The sequence below is a fragment of the Staurois parvus genome, unplaced genomic scaffold (assembly GCF_062004578.1).
Source record: "Staurois parvus isolate SC_StPar_1 unplaced genomic scaffold, SC_StPar_1.0 ptg000436l, whole genome shotgun sequence".
Classification (NCBI taxonomy): Eukaryota; Metazoa; Chordata; class Amphibia; order Anura; family Ranidae; genus Staurois; species Staurois parvus.
The window spans coordinates 5569791-5593118 of NW_028318232.1; the positions used below are offsets into that span (position 1 = coordinate 5569791).

The window sequence follows — 23328 nt, forward strand, 5'->3', positions numbered from 1 at the left end:
TGCCGTTGGGCTGAACAACTGCCGTTGGGCTGAACAACTGACGTTGGGCTGAAGTGGCGTTGGGCTGAACTGCCTTTGTTTAACGTGAACTGCTTTTGTTTAATCTGAACTGCCTTTGAGCTGAACTGCCTTGTTTAATCTGAATTGCCTTTGAGCTGAATTGCCTTGTTTAATCTGAATTGCCATTGAGCTGCCTTCAAGCAGACCAGCCTTTTAAGCAGGCCAGCCATTAATCAGGCCAGCCAAGCAGACCAGCGTTTTAATAGGCTCAGCCAGCAGAAAGGCCTGTAGGCAGCCAAGACAAGCCTTGACAGTGCAACTAGCATGATTACATGTCATGGAGGACCTTCCTCAGCCTGAGTCATCTGTAGCAACCCAGGTGTAATACAAAATAGTGGTCCTAATTTCCAGTATTCAACCCATATCTCATGCCTGTGAGGTGTTTTTTCCTTTTTTTTTTTTTTTGGTCTCCTTGTTTACACTGCACATGAAACAGAGCAAATTAAGATTTGTTTTTTACAGAAAAAGATCATTCTACTATTGTGGAGTCCCAGTCAAACCCTATAGAAAAAGAAAATTAATCAATAGCTAATTCAGTTAATAGTTGTGGTTTGCCACAAACTTCCACTGCCGTAATGACTAAAAAGACAAATGATGATGATGCTGGAAAGACTGTGAAAAAAACGCTGTTTTAGTACACATTGGCTGGATCCGTTTTCATGGCTTTCTTACTCCAAGGAAAATGATACAGTTATATGTAAAGTTTGCAGTCGGTTCCCCCAAATTTCAGATGAAAAATGGGCAAATGGCGTAAAAGCTCCATTTAAAAGGGAAACTTTTGTATGGCATGACAAATATAATAAACACAAAGAGAATATTGATAAGGCAAAAGCTAGAGACAACTCTGAAGAAAGACCTTTTAGCTATGTGTATCAGAAAAATTGACGCAGCAATGTTTCAGCACATGACACACGTTTAACATTGCTTATTACGTAGCTAAATGTGAAAAGCCATTTCTAGATTTCCCTGATTTATTAACATTAAGTGCCAAACTAGATGTGCCAGTTCTGCAGAAATATGGAAGTAATGTTCAATGCAAACAATTAATTCATTAAATTGCAAGAATAATCAGAGAAAGTCTTGAGGCAAACATTAAAAAGTCACCTTTTGTTGGCATCATGATTGACGGATCTACAGATCGAACCTACACTGAACATGCAAACATTTATGTCCGTTATGTTTTAAAAGGAGACGTCAAAGAAGATTTTTTTTTTGGGGCACATTTGCACTAGAAAATGCTACTGCCGAAGGTTATTTCAAAGGATTGACTGCCTTTATGGATAATTTGCATCTTAATTACAGAGGCTCTTCATGGGTTGCAGGCTTGGGAACGGATGGAGCTTTAAGCATGCTTGGCCACAAGTCAGGTTTAGCAGTCCAGATGAAAGAAGTCTGCCCACAGATGATCAGGATACATTGTGTGGCTCATCGCTTGCAGCTTGCGATCTTGGATGTTTGCAAGGAAATGCCATACCTACAAACATTCGATGAGGTGGTGCAGTGTGTTTTCAAATATCATTGCTCAGCAAAACGCCTTATGTAACTTAGATCTCGCAAACACTTTAAGGAAATCTTGAAAATTAAAGATGTACACATAGTGCGCTGGTTATGCAGCAAAGTTGAGGCCTTGCATGTTTTTCTGCAAAACTGGAAGACAGTAGTGAGCCATTTTGAGCAGATATCAACTGAGGGATCATCTGAATCTGCTAAAGTTAAAGGCATCCTGAAAGGCCTGAAACAGCTGAAGTTTGTGAAACTTTTGCATTTCCTATTCAATTTTTATAGCAAGCTGAAACCATTGTCAGAGGGTCTTCAGAACAAGGAATTTATGATCTGTCAGGTTAAAAACAAACTAGAACATGCAGTTAAAACTCTTCAGGATCTTTCTGATGGGAAAGGAAAAAACGAACTTGAATTTCTTAGTAAGCTTACAGAAGATGGAAAACTACATGGACTGCAGCTGACCAACCTTCAAGCTGGTGACAGAGAATTTCAGTCTATACGTCAATCTTGGCCAATATTGGCCAAAGCAGAAATATATTTAATTTTGAGGCTTTCCTCATTCTCCTCAAATATTGTACAATCTTTCAATATATTTAACAGCGTGTCTTGGCCAGACAAAGCACACATCCTCAACTTTGGATTGACTGAATTGCACAGAATTGCAAAACATGTTTTTGCTAATCATTTTGAAGACAAAATTGACCTGTTAGAAACAGAGTAGGCTGACCTAAAACTCTCCATTCAAAATGGACTCTCTTTTAATGAGACTCTGAAAAGATTGAATCAGCAGAAAGAAAGATTCAGCAACATACTCCCTCTATTCAATTTCTGTGCCATACTTCCCCCAACAACCACCTCATGTGAACGTGGCTTTAGCTACCAAAACAGAATAAAGGCGGTCTATCGGTCATCACTGACACTGGAGACTTTGGATGATCTTTTGATGATTGCTGTTAATGGACCACCACTAAAAGATTACAATCCAAACACAGCCATTGATAAGTGGTATTTTTCATCAGAAAGGGGACATTACACAAGGCTTGGTCCTGCTGTAGAACGAAAACCATAGGAAAACGTGATGTGAAACTAGCTTCCTACTGCTTTTTGTCATCCAAAACATGATTTTTTTGATGTGTTTTTTTTCTTCATGGAATAGATTGCAATCCACATACAGCCATTGAAGTGGTATTTTGCATCAGAAAAAGAGTATTACACAAGTCTTGGTCCTGCTGTACAACACAAACCATGGCTGCTCTATTAGCACATCTTTGGTAAAATGTTTACTATTATTATGCCATGTTTTTTGGCATCTAAATAAGCACTTTTTTGTTTTCTCTTAATGCACTAATTCTCTAAACTCTCTTTTAATAAGATGCTGGAGATAAAAAAAAATGCAAAATGTTTACTATTATTGTTTTATGCAATGTTTTTTGGCCATCAAAAGAGGCACTTTTTTTCTTAATGCCACACTTCTCTAAGGTGTCTGCTGGAGATAAAAATACAACATGTTTACAGTAACTATTATGCCATGTTTTTTGGTATTAAAATAAGCACTTTTTCTTATGCTATACTTCTGTAAACTAAACTTACATCTTTTAAAAGAGACTTTAGTTACTAAAGTCTCTTTTTAAAGCTGCAGGAGATAAATAAAAAAAATACAAAATGTTCACTACAGGTTTAAAGCTGTAAAACTTTGATATTTTGATTGCACCCTATTGCTATTAAGCTATTGCTGTTATGTTTAAATTGACATAATAAAGCTATGTTATAATTGCAGGTTTTTTTATATTTTGGACTCTTTATTCTAAAGAAAAATGTAATTTCATAAGCTTTAAGGGGGTGTGGTTGGGGGACGGGGGTGGGGTTGGAGGTGGACATGGGCAAGGTTGGGTGGGGCAACTGGTGGAGAGTAAGGTTTGTGCCTGGCTAGTAGGTCAAGACTCAAAATTTTAAGCCCTGCATTATGGGGTATGTGTTATTGCTTCCATATCTATTTCTATCTCTGAATGTGCAGATATTGTTGTGTGTGTGTGTGTAAATTAGTGTGTTGTGTGTGTTTTTTTTTTTATAACACTTTAAATCTATATGCCCTTCTCCTTATGTATGTATGCATATGCCTCCCATGTGTTACTTTTGTCAATTTCAGAATTTTAATACACTTTTCCATTTATTTTTGAGATCATATAATTTTCTTCTTTTCTTTTTTTTTTTTTCTTCCTCCTCTCAGGTTCGGCGTGTGCAGGTTTCTCCCGTTGCCTCTGGACCTTTGTTCCCCCGGGGAGGACTGTTTGTTTCATCCGGCCTGGCGGAGGAGCCTCCGCGCTCGGTTTCCGGGCATCAGATGTGTCCCCTTTGCCATTGTCTGCCCATTTCCGGCGTGGTGGCCGCCCTGCACATGCTGGAGGCATGGTGACGCATGACGTCATCACATACCCTCTTCATGCGGTCACACCGCAATGCCTGGGGATCACAGGGTGTATGCTGCACTGCAGTGCACCTGTGCAGTGGATGCCTCCTTGTTTAGGGACACCATTGGCCACCATAGAGGACTACCCTCCCCTTCCTTTACCCATATATACTCATTATTCAGTCACTCACTGCTTGACTTCTTTGCAGGGCACAACTCCTGTGGTGATTGACTTACTGCTGTGACAAGGTATCATGTTTGCTTTCTATTCTAGTCCAACTTCTCTCTCTTATTGTGACGCCTTAGACATGGTATATACATTTTTTTGCTGACACCATTAAACAGGTCCATTTTTATGTGTCCTATAGATGTCAGCTTTACGCCACACTTTCTGTGGATTTACTGTGCCACTGCACTAACATCTCATCACCATCAACCCTATTGGTATTTAATTTTTGGTTCGCAGTATATATGCATATATTCACCTGGCTAGTTAGCCAAACTTTAGTTGACACATATATATTCAGTGGCGTACAGAGGCAGGTGCGGGGGGTGCGGTCCGCACTGGGTGACACCGACTGCAGGGGGTGACACTGGACCTGCTCCACAAAAAGGTAAGTTGTAAAGCAAGCTCATGATCCCCGCAGGATGGATCGTCAGCTTTCTTTACAACTTACCTTTTTTTGGAGCGAGTGTGGTGTCACCTCATATAGGTTGTATGCTGACGATCTTGCGGGGATCATTGGCATGCAACCTATATGGGGTGACACCAGACCCGCACCAATAAAAGGTAAGTTGTAAAGAAAGCCGGCGATCCCCGCAGGATGGATCGGATCCGCGGATTGAGCATAATGGATCGGAGTCCGATCCATTATGCTCAATCCGCAGATCCGATCCATTCTGCAGGGATCATCGGAGGGGGTGTCACCAAGTGTTACAGCATCGGGTGACACCAACCCTAAGGACGCCTCTGCATATATTTTATATAGATTGGCCTTTCCTCTGGGTGGTGCCCCATTGGGATCCTTACAGTGACCCAGTGGGAGTTGGAGACGTCTATTTAAAGATCTCATGTCTGAAGTCGGTCTTATTGCTTTGTTTTGAATGTCCATTTCAAAACAAGTTATACAGATACAGCTAATAATTGTATGTCTTTGTACCTATAGAGGCATCTACATACATTATTTTGCCGTGTTTAATATTTGTCTACAATTCTGATTATATGTTGTAACTTCTATTGTATGTAATCATTGATATGACATTGTTGTATTGTAGTATCACTATACCAGTGATTTTCCCCTGAAGAAGGAACTCATGTTCGGAAACATGTTGGGAATTATGGGAAGATTATACCACTGCCAATCAAGACATGTATCTATATTGCTGTATTTCTAATGCTTCTGGGTATATATTGGCTCACTCATGTTTTATCCTGTTCAATTGTCCATTTGGCTAATTTTTGGCACTAATAATAAAGATTGACTATTCGTCTTTTAAATACATTGCATGTTTTCATATTTTCTGCCTTCAAAGTCCCCCGGTGGGGGGATTTTAATGACCTTTTGGTCACTTTTCTGCACTTAGACAAAATATATATTAACCAAATATAAATTCTGTATTCACCAATCAGACAGAGAAACAAAGAAAAAAAAAAGACAGTGATCAGCAGCTACCAGCCAGCTTGCAGTAAGGGACTGAGAGGAACACTGGAAGGAGTGGCAGCTCAGCTGCTATACTGGCCCCAGACACCCATCCTCTTCCTTTGCCTCCCCTCCCCTCATTTGAAGGATCATTCATGACGTGGGGTTGTCCCACACAATCAATCAGCATTTGCTCCCCTCACCAAGACCATTGTTTACCCCCTCCTCCTCCTCCTCCCATCACCTCCATGACCTGCCATCCTCCTAGGCTCGGCTCACCTCTGATGGCTCCTGCCGGGGTGCAGAATCCAGGCTGTGGCTCTCAGTGAGGACAGGTGGCCTCCCAGCACTACACCGCTTCCCTCTCATACACATCGGGCCCCAATCATCCTACTTAAATAGCGTTAACCCTGAATCCAGAACACACCCCCACCTATTGATTGGCTCCAGCTGTGTAGAAGAAGGTGGAGCCAGTGCTGGACACTCCCCATTCGGTCACTAGCTGTCTCCCTGTTATAGCTGAATGATCGTGTGTACTGGAGGTGTATGTACCGATCCTCTGATCAGAGACTGCTGGTCACCTAGGCTAATGTCATAACTTCCCATCCTAGGGGGAGCCAACACTTCACTGCTACTTGGAATACTGTCATGTGTTGTGAGACAATTGTGCAAAGTAAAGATACCATCATTCCCTGTGTATGGGGAGAGGGGAACTCTGCAGCAAAATTAAGAATTCATACAAGAGGTCCATAGGCCACACAGAGAGAGTGCTGCACCCAGGCGCCTTTAGGTAGCAGTGTGCCCTAGGAGGCTGCCTAGTTTGCCTAGTGAAAGCACCTGTCCTGCTTACAGCTAGTGACAACCCAAAATTAGGTAACTCAGAAAATTTGAATATTACATAAGACCAATAAAAAAAGGATTTTTAATACAGAAATGTTGATCTACTGAAAAGTATGTCCACGTATAGTATGCAGTCAATACTTGGTTGGGGCTCCTTTTGCATGAATTACTGCATCAATGGGTTTGTGCAACTAAACAGATTTGCCAAGTTGGATGAAGATGTGGGGGTGGAAGGCTCAGGGGTGGCGTTCCTAGATGTCACTGCTATCCCTAATAGCCAGGAGGGTAGACCATCAGGGAGGGGTGGTGTAGGTAGTGCAGGAAGGCCTAGACAGTTGGTAGTAGGGGATTCTATAATCAGAAGGACTGATGGAATAATTTGTTACCAGGATCGCCTCAACCAAATGGTTTGAGATCTCCCTGGTGCCAGGGTTTGGCATGTGGTGGACCAGGTTGATAAATTACTGGGAGGGGCTGGGCATGACCCAGCTGTCTTGGTCCATGTTGGAACAAATGACAGAATACATGGAAGGCGGAGGCTGCTTAAGGATCAATTTTAAAGAACTAGTCTGTAGGTTGAATGGAAGGACCTCCAAGGTGATATTCTCTGAAATATTACCTGTACCAGGCGCAACTTATATAAGACAGAGGGAAATTAGAGAACTCAATGCATGGCTAAGGACCTGGTGTAAGAAGGAAGGATGTGGGTTTTTGGAGAACTGGGCTGACTTTTTTATTGGGTGGAACCTATATGCTAGAGATGGTTTGCACCTAAATGGAAGGGGTTTACTGTGCTGGGGGAGAGGTTTATGGGAAGGCTGTTGGAGTATTTATACTAGGATTGAGGGGGGAGGACGTATAGGATCGAGGGGGAGGGAGAATTAGATTATAACGGGGTAGACAGATCAGACAGGGGTCAGTACTTATTGGTGGGTGGAATGGGAAAACATGGGAGGAGGGCTATGGCAGATAAGAAGGTTCCCATGTTACAGACAACCATTGGAATTGGTACCATTTTGTATGAAAATAAAAAATATGAAAAATACGTGTGCACAAGGTGTCAATGAATTAAGGTGTTTGTTCACCAATGCCAGAAGTCTTCCAAGCAAAATAGGTGAGTTGGAGACTTTGGTGCATGAAGAGAACTATGATTTAATTGGTATTGCTGAATTTTGGCTTCATTCTTCACATGACTGGGCCATTAATATTCCTGTCTATGTTCTCTTTCGGAGAGACAGGGTAAATAGGAAAGGTGGTGGTGTCGGTCTCTATAAGAAGTGATCTCAGAGCGAGTGTGAACTACAAAGGTAATCATTGGAGTTTGGTATAGGCCTCCCAGTGTTATTGAGGAGGTGGAGACTCAGCTCCTTGCACAGATTGAAAGGGCTGCAAGGTCTGGGACAGTGATGATAATAATGGGGGATTTTAACTACCTGGAAATTGACTGGAGAAATGGTACTGCAGGAACAGTTAAAAGGCAAATATTTTTAAACCTACTACAGGACAATTTTATGGTGCAGTTCATAGAGGCCCCAACTAGGAATGATGCTCTGCCGGACCCTTATAATATCAAACCATGCAGAGCTTATTACGGATGTCCATATAAAAGAACATCTGGGTAGCCGTGACCATAACATGATTTCATTTGTTAGCTGTAAACAGCAAGCACATACAGGAAAAATAAAAGGCTTAATGTTAAGAGCTAATTTTCCAAGGCTGAGAGCTGCTCTCCAAGACTTAGACTGGGAGGGAATACTGGCATCAATGAACACAACACAGAAATGGGAATTCTTCAAAAAGACTGTATGTGAACACACTGCAAAATATATTCCCAGGGGCAACAACTTTAAAAGGCTAAAAATCAAACCTATGTGGCTTATGGCCAAAGTTAAAAAAGCTATAGATAATAAGAAAAGAGCTTTTATTAAATATAAAAATGAAGGAACACTATCATTGTTTAAGCATTACAAAGAATATAGCAGAATATGCAAAAAGGAAATAAAGGCAGCAAAAGTTGAAAACTAACTACAGATTGCAAAAGATAGCAGGACCATCCCCCAAAAATTCTTCAAATATATTAATAGTAACGAGGTCCAGTCCGAGCATGTAGGTCCTTTTACAAAATAAACTAGAGTGGGTGAAAGGGGACAAAGAGAAGGCAAAGTTATTAAATAACTTCTTCAGCTCTGTGTATACAAAGGAGCATGGGGAGCTCTTGTCCATAACGGGCATGGTATTGACACAGCTCCAGATGATCCACATTGGCTCACAATTGATATGATCCAAAAATATTTAGACAGAATAAAGGTGAATAAAGCACCTGGACAGGATGGCATACACCCACGGGTCCATAAAGAATTGAGCTCTGTCATTTCAAAGCCATTGTTTCTAATTTTTAGGGACTCTTTAATGACTGGCATAGTACCACTGAATTGGCATAAGGCTAATGTGCCAATATTTAAAAAGGGGTCAAAATCTTTACCAAGTAATTATAGAACTGTTAGTGTAACATCTATAATTGGGAAGATACTGGAGAGTTTATTAAAAGACCACATAGATGAGTTCTTGCTGGAAAAAAATGTTGTAAGCAATAGACAGCATGGATTCATGAAAGACAGAAGTTATCAAACAAATCTGAGGAGGCGAGCAAAACCTTGGACAGAGGGGTGGCGGTGGACGTGGTATACTTGGATTTTGCAAAAGCGTTTGACACAGTTCTCCACACACGGCTAATGTGTAAGGTTTGGAAAAATCTCTATGTAAATGTATAGAAAACTGGCTAAAAGGTCGTATTCAAACAGTAGTGGTTAATGATTCATACTCTGCATGGTATAGGGTTGTCAGTGGTATATCCCAAGGTTCAGTGTTGGGACCCTTATTTTTTAAAACATTTATAAACAATATAGGGTCTGTGTAAGGGATTTTCGTCAAGACGTATCACGATTAGAAATACGCATGTGCATAGGAACTCCCGGAGAAGAGTTGTCGGTTGTGCGCATGCGCGCAGAAATGCGCGATTGCGCTCACGCACGATGAAGATTGGCGCCAGATGGGCTATTTAAAGAGTGTCTCTGCCCATGTTAGGTGCTGACTGGTCTTCAGCTCCCCCGTGTCCTGCTTGTTCCCGTGTGATTCCTTTGTTACTGACCCGGCTTGTTCCTGACCTGACTGATTGCTCTCCTGATTGATACTGGTTCCCGACTTCGGCTCTGCTTCGGCTTTTCTTCTGATTCTTTACGTGCTGCCGACTGTTGATGACCCTGGCTATTCCTATGACACTGCTCCTGTCTCTTACCTTCACTGCCTGCCTTGCTCTGGTGCACGCCTGGCAATCTACAAGACCTGCTCTGCTTGTTACTACTGTGCCTGAATCAGAAGATCATCAGTCCTCCAAGGTCATCATCTGCAAGAGCTGCAAACAACAACTACTGGCGCTCTTGTCCCCCTAGTCCCTAGACTCCCTTTGTTCCAACTCCAGTGGGGTCAGGGTTAGTGACACAAGTGAGGCCGACCTCGTCATTTCAGTCTCCTGTGACAGTACCATTCAGCCAATGATGGAGTCTGAAAGGGAGGTCTCTGCATTGGGGGACATTTGTCAATCAGTATCTGCCTTGTTTTACTTAGTGCAAGATTTGCAAAGAAACCTTAAACATCTGGAGAGTCAACTACTAACTGAGTCTAATGACCCCACAGCCATGGACCTCTCTGCAGTCTCAGATGTAACTACTCAAACAGAGTTCAGTATGATTCTTGGAACTCCTTCCCTACTGGAACCCCGGGTGCCTATGCCTAAATTTTTCACGGGAAACCGCAGGAAGTTCCAAACTTTTCGCAACTCCTGCGAGTTATATTTTTACCTGCTTCCAAGAACCTTTACATCACCAAGCACCAAAGTGGGGTTCATTGTCTCACTCCTTAAGAATGAACCCCAATCCTGGGCACACCACCTTCGTGAGCAACACGATCCAGCTCTAACTTCGGTGGACTCTTTTTTTCACAGCAATGGCACAACTCTATGCTGATCCTTTCCTGCGTCAGACTGCTGAATCTATGCTCAATAAACTACAGCAGGGCCAAAGGCCTATTGAGGAATATGTTACCGATTTCCGCATATTGAGTTCTGACAATCAATGGAATGAGTCTGCTCTCCGCTACCAGTTCTGTCTTGGCCTTTCTGACACCCTGAAAGATGAGCTTGTCTGAGTGGGGGCACCTACCCGGCTAGAGAACCTGATAGACTTGGCTATCCACATTGATCGTCGGATCCAGGAGAGACAGGATAAGAAGACTAATGGAGAGATATTGATATGTTCAGAAATAGGACCCCTGTGCCCTCTACGACTGCTGTCCCATCAGAGTTACTTATCAATAAAGGAGAACATCTTAATTAGTCTATAAGGAGCTTTTGAAGACCACCGTTGTCCTCTGCAGAACGTCTTCAACAGAAGTTCAATCTCTGTCTCTACTGTGGTGACGCAGGTCACTATGTATTGACGTGTCCAGTAAAACCTCATAAGCCCTCTCCTAGCTGGTTCTATATGATGCTTCCCCAAGGAGCAAGCCAAACGCATCTCTCCTTCCACCTTCAATTACAACTGGCCGAAAGGACGATCACAGTCCCGGCCATTATAGACTCTGGTGCCTGTAGTTGTTTCATGGATGCACACTTCGCTACCCAAAATAAGATTCCTCTCCGTAGTAAGGCACAAAGACTTTTGGTCCATCTAGCTGATGGCTCTGGTATCAGTTCTGGTCCTGTGACACAAGAGACCATGCCAATGTTATGCCACTCCTCCTCGGGACACCAGGAATTTCTTTGTCTGGATAGTATTACTTCTCCGATATTTCCAGTTATTCTCGGCAGGCCCTGGCTAAAAGCATACAACCCATCCATCAATTGGTTGTCTGGAGAGATCCTTTTTCCTTCTGATTACTGTCTAAATCACTGTATTCCTAAAGAACCAAGCACAGCAACTCCTCTTCTTAATATCCACCCTGATCCCGAGACAATGAAACTCGTCCCTGTTGTTTACCATGATTATCTGGATGTATTTAACAAGAAGACTGCCAATACTCTTCCTCCAAATCGCTCCTATGATTGTCCTATTGAGCTCCTGCCCGGCGACGAAATTCCTTTTGGGCGAATTTACCCTCTATCCGAAGTAGAAATAGAGGTCCTCCGGGGTTATATTGATGAGAGCTTGGAAAAAGGGTTTATTTGGCCCTCTACATCATCAGGAGCTGGCATCTTCTTTGTTGAAAAGAAGGATCACACCCTCAGACCTTGTGTGGACTACCGTGATCTGAATAAGATAACTGTCAAAAATCGCTATCCCCTTCCTCTAATTCCTCAGTTATTCCAAAGGCTATGAGGGGCATGTATCTTTTCAAAACGAGATCTGAGGGGCGCTTACAATCTAGTTAGAATTAGTGAAGGAGACGAATGGAAGATGGCCTTTCAAACACACCTTCGCATTTTGAATACCTGGTGATGCCTTTTGGTCTCTGTAATGCCCCAGCAACATTTTGTAAACGATATATTTCGGGACTATCTGGATCTATTTATTATCGTTTACTTGGATGATATCCTAGTTTTTTCCAGTTCAATTGAAAGACATCGGGATCATGTAAAAAAGACTCTGGATAGATTACGCCAACATCACCTCAACGCAAAGGCTGAAAAATGTGAGTTTGAGAGGCAGACCATTCAGTTCCTCAAACTTGTGATCACCCCCGAGGGCATTGCTATGGACCCCCAGAAGGTGTCCTCTGTGTTAGAATGGCCCGTTCCAAGAGACAAGAAAGCAGTGCAATATTTTGTAGGATTTGCAAACTTTTACAGGAAATTCATTAAAAACTTTTCTGGGATCATTGCACCAGTAACACAGCTAACCAGGCAACATGCTACCTTCAGGTGGACTCCTGAGGCCCAAGCAGCCTTTGAACAATTAAAGACCTTGTTCACCTCTGCACCTATCTGAAGCACCCAGATCCTGCTTTAGCCTTTGTCCTTGAAGTAGACGCTTCTGAGAATGCTGTGGGAGCCATTTTGTCACGACAGGGACTCAAATGCCCTCTGCATCCTGTTGCATTTTTCTCCAGACAGCTAAATGCCTCTGAAAGGAACTATGATGTGGTTTTCACAGACCACAAGAATCTTGAATTAGCCATCCACTAATGTCCATGCCCCACGGTTAGTTCAAGCCTACCTCCAACTTAACCCTGAAAAACGAGCCCTAGTGGGCATCTGGATGCTGCCCCTAAGGGGGGGCAATGTAAGGGATTTCCGGCAAGACGAATCGCGATTAGAAATGCGCATAGGAACTCCCGGAGAAGAGTTGTCGGTTGTGCACATGCGCGCAGAAATGCACGATCACGCGCACGTTCACGAACGTGCACACGCAAGGCGAAGATTGGCGCCAGATGGGCTATTTAAAGAGTGTCTCTACCCTTCTGCATCCTGTTGCATTTTTCTCCAGACAGCTAAATGCCACTGAAAGGAACTATGATGTGGGAAACAGAGAGCTGTTAGCCACCAAGGCAGCGCTTGAGGAACTTAAGGTGCTACTTACTGGAGGGAGCTTCCCATCCTATTCTCATTTTCACGGACCACAAGAATCTTGAATATTTAAGAACGGCAAAACATCTAAGGCCATGACAAGCAAGATGAGCACTATTCTTTCCCGCTTTGTCTTTCATTTGACATACCGTCCAGGATCAAAGAACGGTAAGCCCGGCACACTCTCCCGTGTTTCATGATCCAATTGTACAGTCTGAATGTGACACGATTCTGCCAGCTAAAAACTTTTTACTTCTGCAAACAGATCTTGTAACACAAATAAGAGAAGTGGTGGACGATCATCCACCCCCCATAGAGATGCATCTTCAGCTAAGAGACGGTCTGTATCTTCATAAGGAACAAATCTTTGTGCCTGAACAACTCAGGACTCTTATCCTCAAAAGGTGTCAGGATCACCCCTCACTTCGGGATCCACAAGACCTCAAATTTGGTCTCCCGTTCCTTCTGGTGGCCAAACTCAATGAAAGATTGCCAGAACTATGTTAGATCTTGTGCAGTTTGTCTTCGAAACAAGTCTGACAAAGCCAAGACCTGGGGCCTATTGGAATCTTTGCCCGTACCGGACAAACCATGGAATATGATCTCTATGGATTTTATTGTGGAACTTCCCCCATCGGAGGGATTCACCACTATTTTTGTGGTGGTTGACCGCCTATCAAAGATGGCTCACTTCATTACCTTGAAAGGGACTCCTGCTGCTGAAACTGCTTCTGCCTTCATCAAAGTGATAGTAAGATTGCATGGCATTCCTATCAATATTGCGTCCGATCGAGGAGTACAGTTTACATCCAAGTTCTGGAAAGCTCTGTGTGAGGCACTAGAGATCGAATTGCGCTTCTCCTCTGCATACCATCCACAAACAAATGGACAAACCGAGAGGACAAACCAAACTCTGGAACACTATCTCCGATGCTTCTCATATTATTCACAAGATGACTGGGTATCTCTCCTTCCGTTAGCAGAGTTCGCATACAATAACTCCATTCACTCTGCTACCAAACAGTCCCCTTTTTACTCCAACTATGGATATCACCCCTCCTTCCTTCCGGAAATACCAGTGGAACCCGCTGTCCCGGCAGTACAAGAAAGGATGGATTTCCTCAGTAGGAACGGTCGAATATTGCAAAAAACCATTTCAGAAGCTCAAGCGAGTAACAAAAAAATTTTCGACAGAAGGAGAAGGGGCAACTTAAATCTGAAACAAGGAGATAAAGTCTCGTTATCCATGGTTAATCTAAAGTTGAATTGTCCTTCGAGAAAGCTTGGTCCAAGGTACCTGGGACCATTTACTATTAAGAGAAAAGTTAACCCTGTAGCTTTCGAGTTAAAGCTACCTGCAAATATGAAGATTCATCTGGTGTTCCATTGCTCCCTGCTAATCCACATATTCCAAGTGGATTTCCCAGTCGAGATCCGGAGACTCCTGGTCCACTACTGGTTCAGGGAAATGAAGAATAAGAGGTAGAGGCTATCCTGGATTGTAGAAAGAGAGGCGCACAGACCCAGTTTTTCATTAAATGGAAAGGCTATGGTCCAGAGGATAATTCCCGGGAGCCATCCACTAATGTCCATGCCCCACGGTTAGTTCAAGCCTACCTCCATCTTCACCCTGAAAAACGAGCCCTAGTGGGCATCTGGATGCTGCCCCTAAGGGGGGGGGCAATGTAAGGGGTTTCCGGCAAGACGAATCGCGATTAGAAATGCGCATAGGAACTCCCAGAGAAGAGTTGTCGGTTGTGCACATGCGCGCAGAAATGCGCGATCACGCGCACGTTCACGCACGTGCACACGCAAGGCGAAGATTGGCGCCAGACGGGCTATTTAAAGAGTGTCTCTACCCATGTTAGGTGCTGACTGGTCTTCAGCTCCCCCGTGTCCTGCTTGTTCCCGTGTGTTTCAGTCTCCCATCAGGTACGTGACAGTCTATGATTCAAAATCCCATTTCAGTCTTTGCAGATGACACCAAGCTGTGCAGTGGAATAACGTCCTTACAGGATGTCTTCAAATTACAAGCCGACCTCAATGTACTGTTTAATTGGGCAACTATGTAGCAAATGAGATTTAATGTTTTAAATGTAAGGTTATGCACTTGGGGGGGCTAAGACTATGCATACATCATACATACATACATACATACATACTAGGGGGGAGTACAACTGGGGGAATCAATGGTGGAGAAGGATCTGGGAGTTCTGGTAGATCACAAGCTTAATAATTGCATGCAATGCCAAGCTGCGGGTTCTAAAGTGAGCAAAATCCTCTCTTGTATTTAAAGAGGTATGGACTCCAGAGAGAGAGATATCCTTTTACCCCTGTACAAATCATTAAACCTCATCTGGAATATGCAGTTCAATTTTGGGCACCAATTCACAAAAAGAACATTGGGGAACTGGAGAAAGTACAGAGAATGCAACCAAACTGATAAGAGGCATGGAGGAGCTCAGCTATGAGGAAATATTAGAGGAACTGAATTTATTCTCTCTTGAGAAGAGGAGATTAAGGGGGGATATGATCAACATGTATAAATGCAACAGTGGTTCATATAGTGAATCTCCAAACACGGAAAGGTTTCTTCATAGTAAGAACTGTGCAATAGACTCCCTCAAGAGTTGGTTCTGGCCAGCTCAGTGAATTGCTTTAAAAAAGACCTGGATTCTTTCTTGGATGCCTCTCGGAGAATCAGGAAGGAATTTTTTCCCCTGTAGAAGCAAATTGGATCATGCTTTGCTGGGTTTTTTGCCTTCCTCTGGAACAACTGTGGGTGTAGAATTATAACTTTTTTTATTGTTGAACTGGATGGACTTTTGTCTTTTTGTCAGCCAGACTAACTATGTAAGTATATGTAATGTGGTGTGGTATGGAGGCGATCGGCCTGTGGCACTGCTGAGGTGTTATTGTAGCCCAGGTTGCTTTAATAGCGGCCTTCAGCTCGTCTGCATTGTTGGGTCTGCTGTCTCTCATCTTCCTTTTGACAATACCCCACAGATTCTCTATGGGGATTAGATCAGGTGAGTTTGCTGGCCAATCAAACACAGTGATATGCTAATCATTAAACCAGGTATTGGTACTTTTGGCAGTGTGGCCAAGTGCCAAGTCCTGCTGGAAAATGAAATCAGCATCTCCATAAAGCTGGTCAGCAGAGGGAAGCATGACTGCTCTAGAATTCCTTGGTAAAAGGCTGCACTCACTTTAGACTTGATAAAACACAGTTGACCAATACCAGCAGATTACATGGCTCCGCAAATCATCACTGACTGTGGAACCGCACACTGGACCTCATATAACTTTGATTCTGTGCCTCTCCACTCTTCCTCCAGAATCTGGGACCTTGACTTACAAATTAAATGCAAAATTTACTTTCATCTGAAAAGAGGACTTTGTACCACTGAGCAACAGTCCAGTCCTTTTTTATCCTTAGCTCAGGTAAGACGCTTCTGAAGTTGTCTCTTGTTCAGGGGTGACTTGACACAAGTAATGTGACAGTTGTAGCCCATGTCCTGGATACGTCTGTGTGTGGTGGCACTGGAAACACTGACACCAGCCATAGTCTACTCCTTGTGAATCTCCCCCGAATTCTTGACTGACCTTTGCTTCACAATCCTCTCAAGGCTTTTGCATGTGCACCTTTTTCTACCACTTTTTTTTTTTCCTTGTACACAACTTTCCATTAATATGCTTGGATATATCAGTCTGTAAACAGCCAGCTTCTTTAGCAGTGACCTTCTGTGACTTATCCTCCTTGTAGAGGGCGTCAATGGCTGTCTTCTGGACAACTGTCAGCAGTCTTCCCCATGATTGTGTAACCTACTGAACAGACCGAGAGACCATTTAAAGGCTCAAGAAACCTTTACAGGTGTTTTGAGTTAATTTGCTGATTAGAGTGGTACACCATGAGTCTACATTATGGAACTTTTCCACAATATTCTAATTTTTTGAGATACTGAATTTTGGGTTTTCACTAGCTGTAAGCCATAATCCTCAAAATTAAAGGAAATAAATGTTTGAAATATATCACTCTGTGTGTAGTGAGTGAATCTATTAAATATGAGTTTCACTTTTTAAATTGAATTACTGAAATAAATTAACTTTGTAATGATATTCTAAGTTATTGAGATGCACTTGTATGCAGGGCAGTTTTCTATGGTTTATTTAATTTTAACTCTTTATTAGAAATAAAAATTGACAGAGGTTCTAATTCTTCTCCACTGTATACATACCACTGGATATCAAATGAGATAAAATACCACATGGTTTCATGAAATAAATACTGCATATTTCGATGAAATACCACTTTCCTTATTTTAGTAGCTTTTTTTGTGAATTTCAAAAATATTTTTTGAAAAACACTATCGGGTATTTTACCACAAATTTTAGGTATTCAGTACTGTGCCCCATCTAGTGGCTCTCCCTGCTCCCACAGGCTTTGTTGAGGCAGCGGGAGCCATTGACTCCCACTGCTGTCAGTCAAATCCTTTGACAAGAGAGCAAGGGGCAAGGGCAAGCCATGTTCCACAATATGAGGTGGCTCCCTATGGCGGCACACCGAAAAGAGGAGGAGCAAGAAGTGCCTGGGAGGACCTAAGAAGAAGATAATCAGGGAAGCAATAGAATTGCACAGAGCAGGTAAGTATAGCATGTTTGTTATTTTTTTTTTTAACTTAAAATCCCTCTGTATAGCATGTTAGGGTCTTAAAGCTGTATGAGGTGTTACAGGTGTTGGAGGGCCTCTCTAGAAAAAATTCTGGCTCCTCATTTTCTTCTGTCCTGCTGTTTTCAGGACGGCTGACTATCACAATGATGTGCCCCCTATTGGCCACTTCAGCCCGTTCAAACTGTGCACTGTACATTCTCTCCTGGCTCCTGTTGAGCTTAGTAGTGGTTGTTCAGGGCTGTTCAAACTGCAGGCATGCACAGTGCGTGGTCTTGTGCATGTGTAGTTTGAATGGCCTGCATACAGCCAGACAGAGAGAACTGAGGGCCCAGTGTTTTTTTTCTGTAGAGAACCACCAACAGCTACATCTATAATGGGTGGACCTTCACCATTTACAAGAGGAGGAAATTGGCACATGAAGCCTCTGGGAAGGCAAATCTCAGACCTGAAGGATTTACCCCAAATCCATAGTAGGAGAAAACCTAAACTTCATTCCTAGCTTTCGTAACTAAGACAAAATGAACTGCAGTGACAGTGGAATTTAAATGAGCTGTAACTATATTAATGTTAAAAGACTATATCTGACCTCACTATTAAGGTCCTTTCCCGTGTCTCTGATGCAAACAAATCTTCCTTCTTTGTGAGAAGAAATGTGATATTATAATGAGAGAAAGTGATCCAGATTAAAGTTTATTATCTAATTTACCCCAAATTAAATGTAACATTAGATTGTCTTGTGTTTACTTGATGGCTTGTATGATACGCTTTAATGGTTCTTATATGTGAGCTACTCACTAAACTTCTTTTGTCCTATGCATTATTGTTACTATATACAGTATGCATTGTTTTTTTTGCTCTTTGCATTTCTATGTTTGTATCCTGTCATAAAAAGTATTAATTATATTATAAAAAAATAGATTGTGTTTAGATTAGTTTCCCTGAAATTATATTTAGGTCAAGCAGTTATAAAATTATATACCCAAATGCAATGTTGTTTTATGACTTTCTAGCTTCAATGGTCAGAACAAAGTCAGAAGTCCTTACCTGCAAATTTGATCTGGGTCAGTGACTCAAAATATTGAAGCAAGAGGGCTAGCATGACAATCAGCCAACTAGCATTTTCAAAATGAAAGGCCTGCAATAAAAACCTGCTAAGGGTTTCAACAACACGTTTTCCTAAATATAGAGCAGATGAGTAATATGTTTAGGTACCTATAAATACAGCTTTACCTTTGGTAAAAAATATCCTTGAATTTCCATGTCTCTGTAGGTCATATGGGGCAAAGCTAAGGGACTTATATCCCCACAGCGCTGTATTTCATGAATCACAGCATTAGTATATGGCATTTCAAGGAGATCTTCCATTGTTGGTTTTCTCTCTCTTCCAATCACTCGGTCAATTTCTTCATGGACTTTGGCTAAATCAGATCATATATCACTAAATATTAATGTATAATACATTTGAGTGGCTTAACAAAAATAAAATAAAGTATAAAAAACAAAACAATATTTTATTGTTTAGGACAAACATGTTACAAACCATTCTTTAGATAAGGTGCAAATACAAAGTTGCGACAGTGCAGGGGCATATGTCATTGTTCTCATGCTTAGCATCCTGGGTTTAGAAAGACCAATACAGAACAAAGAAGAAAGTATATCTGTGGTCACATGCCTGCGAAAGGTTCCTGTGTGTTCTGAGGATGTTGCACCTATACTATTTGTGATATGATTTTTACTTACTAGCTTACTAGCTAGTGGTTGTTGCAAACTCCTGTGACAGGATTTTCTCAGAAAGGAGAACAAAGGTAATATAATGTGTCAGAGTGATTTGCTCTGTTATATGAAGATAGCACTGGGCAGAGGAATACACAGCCTGATGGTAAATCAAACCAATGTAGAAACACTTCTTCACTGACCAGCAACAGGTGGGCATGTTATCACTGACCAGCAGCATAATAATAATAATAATAATTATTATTATGATTATACAAGATTTATAAAGTGCCAACTGTTTGCTTGGCACTTAACAAAATAAAGTGCAAATAAAATGCACTTACTATACAATTTAAGACAGGAAGGTTATAGAGCCCTGCTTATAATCTAGAGGGAAGTGATACAAATGGAAGTAGCTGTGTGGGGATGAGTTGATTGGGAAAGTAAAATTCAGTTGCTAACTAGAGGCAGAGTAGGATATAGCCGTACAGGTTGAGGTAGAGGGTTCAAGAGGAGTGGAGAGGCTCTGGAGAAGTCCTCAAGGCAAGCATGGAAGTAGATGACAAGAGAGCTATAGAGCAGGTGGCCTTGGAAGGAGCAAAGTGAAATGTTTAGTAGATATTTTGAGATTAGGATGGTGATGTAGCTGGGGGCAGTTTTGTAAAGATTAACTTTTAGGGAGTGGCTTGACATCCAGTTAGTAGATCAGTGATTCACAAGCCAACTGAAGGGGTGTGCTGTACAGAGATTGATTTGGGCATTGTCAGCATAGAAATGGCATTGAAATCCATATGAAGTAATCAACTGACCATAGGAAAATGTGTAGGTAGAAAATTTGGAAGGGGTCTGAGGACAGAGCCTTGTGGAAACCTTAAGGAAAAAGGAGGAGGAGAGGAGCAGGTAGAGTTGTAGGTGATGGTGATGTTGAAAAGGTGTTTAGATAGGAGAACCAGATAAAAACAGAATTGGAGATCAAGGAGTAAAGTTTTTTGAGGAGGAGGGGGTAGTCAACTGTGTGGAAGACACCAGAAAAGGTCTAATATGAAGAGTACTGATTAGTGGCCATTGGTTAGTAAGTTGTTAGTGTGTTTTAGAAGGGAAGTTTCTGTGCAGACCTGTGGGCAAAGGCCAGATTGTAAGAGGTCAATAAAGTTGCTCTCAGGGACATAGCAGCTTAGATGACTGTAGACTAGGCATTCTGGGAGTTTGGTGGTAAGTGGGAGCAAGCAGATGGGCCTTATATTGTTCAGATTAGTGGAATCCAATGGCTTTTTAAGCACCAATGTAATCAGTGCAAGTTTTAGAGGGGTGGGGAAGATGCCAGTAGGGAGATAGATGTGCGGTGCTAGTGACCCTTTTACAGGATGAAACAATCTACATTAGTGCTGAGTTAGGACTTGACAAATGTGAGTTTTACATTATTTTAAGGAGTTTAAAAGAAAAATGTTTTTCCTATTTATTGGTATTTGTGGATATAAATAGAGCCAGTAAAGGGAAAGTTGGGGAGGATTGGGATTCTATAACATCCCATGCTTTGTTGGGGCAACCAGGGGCAGATTGACCATTTGGGAACTGGGGCACTGCCCGAGGGCCCAGGGTCAGTAGGGGGCCCCATGAGATGCCCCTGGTACCTTTCTTAGCCTTTTCTGAGTGTGGTTTGAGTGTGGGTGAGGACACAGGGGCCCCATGATCCCCTATTGCCTGGGATCCCCATGATCCCCTATTGCCTCGGGGCCCCATGAGTTGTCATTCCGCCCCTGTCGGCAACATAAAGCTCTCATAAACCTATCTATTTTTTTTTTTAGGTGGTAAACAAGGCTCAATGAGTTCATCCCCTTTGGGATGTATTGTGCTGGTGGAAGTTTTCACACAGAGGACACAGGAAGTTTTGGAAAATATTATGGACAGTTTGTTCTCTGAAAAAGAAATTAATGCCTTGCATGGATAATTTATTTTTCATGCTGTTGTTTGATTATTATTATTATTATTTACTAAATAATTTTGGAAAGCACTTGTTTAAAGCTCAGCTTGCGGAAATCTAAAAATTCTCCCTTTTGCGTAGGGCTGCACCACACTACACAGATTAACTGATTGTTTATACTAGGGGAGAGTAACAGCACTTTTACTTACCTGATCCTCTGCTCTCCTGCCAGATGGTACTCATCTATGGTCCAGCAGTGGACTGTCCCTCGGCGTCATCACTTCATCAATGCACAGCTCTGGTGAGAAGATGCTGTGGGGACTGGTCTAGCAGTGCAGAAGAGGAGGATTTGGTAAGTACATTTTCTTTTCTATACCCCTTGACCTAAACAAGCAGTTAACCCCTGCACTGCGATACAGTCCACTAAAAGAATAAGATGCTCAAATTTTCCAGAGTTGGGCTTTAAGGTTCCACTCTCACTTCACGATTTGGACTCGCAGGCAACCTTCTGGACTCAAAAGTGTTTATTACCCTTACCAACTTTCCTTTGCCAAGGGAATTTTAGTCTTGCTCTATACTACAACTGCTGCAATTTGCAAGCTGCAAGAAAGACTAAAAGCCATGCTCTGTATTTGGAATACCACTTGGTATTTTGTACCACCAAGAATCTTGTGGAAGCCAGGTGCCTTATAACCAGTGCAAATGGTACCTTACTCATTGTCACGTTTCAGCTGTGTTCTGCCAGAAAAAATGCACAAACTACAGTATATGTTGTGTGATACCTTCTTAAACAACCAGATCAAATTATATCAACTATACTGCTTGTCTGACAAACTGGGGTTTATTTACTAAAGCTGGAGAGTCCAAAATCAGACTCCCTTCTGCATAGAAACCAATCAGCTTCTAACCTCAGCTTGTTCAATGAAGCTTTGGCAATGAAACCTGGAAGCTGATTGGTTTCTATGCAGAAGGGAGTCTGATTTTGGACTCTCCAGCTTTAGTAAATAAACCCCACTGAGTCTGTACAATTCATTAATGTTTGCCCAGTGTTGTAGGCAATAGCAGCTCCCCTCTCTGGAATAAGATTTTGGTGGTACAAGCTGTAATGGAAGAAGTAGCACATACAGTACATATGAGAAGACTATCAACCATATCAAGTAATGACTTTATGTCTATGGTGGCAAACTAACACCTGCCTATCGGCAACTTTCACTGGAGACATTGAACAGACAAAATAAATGACACTGGAAGCATCTCCTGGTACAACTCTCATCCTGTTTCCAACCCTCTATTTATAATATCAACATGGTAGATCATTAGAGATGACCTTGCCAATTGATGGAGGGCCTTATACATCTCAGATTTGAGATTTGCTGTCATGAAGGAAATTGGGTTGTTTAAGTACAGTTGTGTTCAAAATAATAGCCGTGTGTAGAAAAAAGTGAATAAAGTTCAAAATCCTTCTCATAGCTTTTATTTGCTTTTATTTCCATACACACAAACGCATTGGTAACACTACACATTCTATTCCAAATTAAAACATGAAGAAAAATATATCAAATTTGTGTTGTTACTCTAAAAAGATTGCAGAAAAGTGAATATTAGACTGTTCAAAAAAAATAGCAGTATTTGTATTCTTCTTGACAAACTCAAACATTCACTATATAAACTGAAAAATGTTTGAAGATTTTGCTTTCCTTTGAATCACTTAATTAATATTTAGTTGTATAAGCACTGTTTCTGAGAACTGTTGTACATCTGTGTTGCATGGAGTCAACCAACTTCTGGCACCTGTGAACAGGTATTCCAGCCCAGGATGATTGGACTACATTCCACAGTTCTTCTCTATTGGTTTTTCCTCAGAAACTGCATTTTTGATGTCACCCCACAAGTTTTCTATTGGATTAAGATCCGGGGATTGGGCTGGCCACTCCACAACGTCAATCTTCTTGGTCTGGAACCAAGATGTTGCACGTTTAATGGTGTGTTTGGGGTCGTTGTCTTGTTGGAACA

The 23328-nt window shown here is 41.9% G+C and overlaps 1 protein-coding gene across 1 annotated transcript in view; it reads right to left on the bottom strand.

Annotated features, from left to right (window-relative positions):
• Positions 1-23328, bottom strand: part of LOC149454184 (cytochrome P450 2D15-like) — a 160187-nt gene that overhangs the window by 15604 nt on the left and 121255 nt on the right. The window contains exon 7 of the mRNA XM_089687706.1: positions 18912-19099. Coding sequence (XP_089543832.1) covers positions 18912-19099 — 188 coding nt within the window. The remainder of the gene's footprint in view (positions 1-18911; positions 19100-23328) is intronic.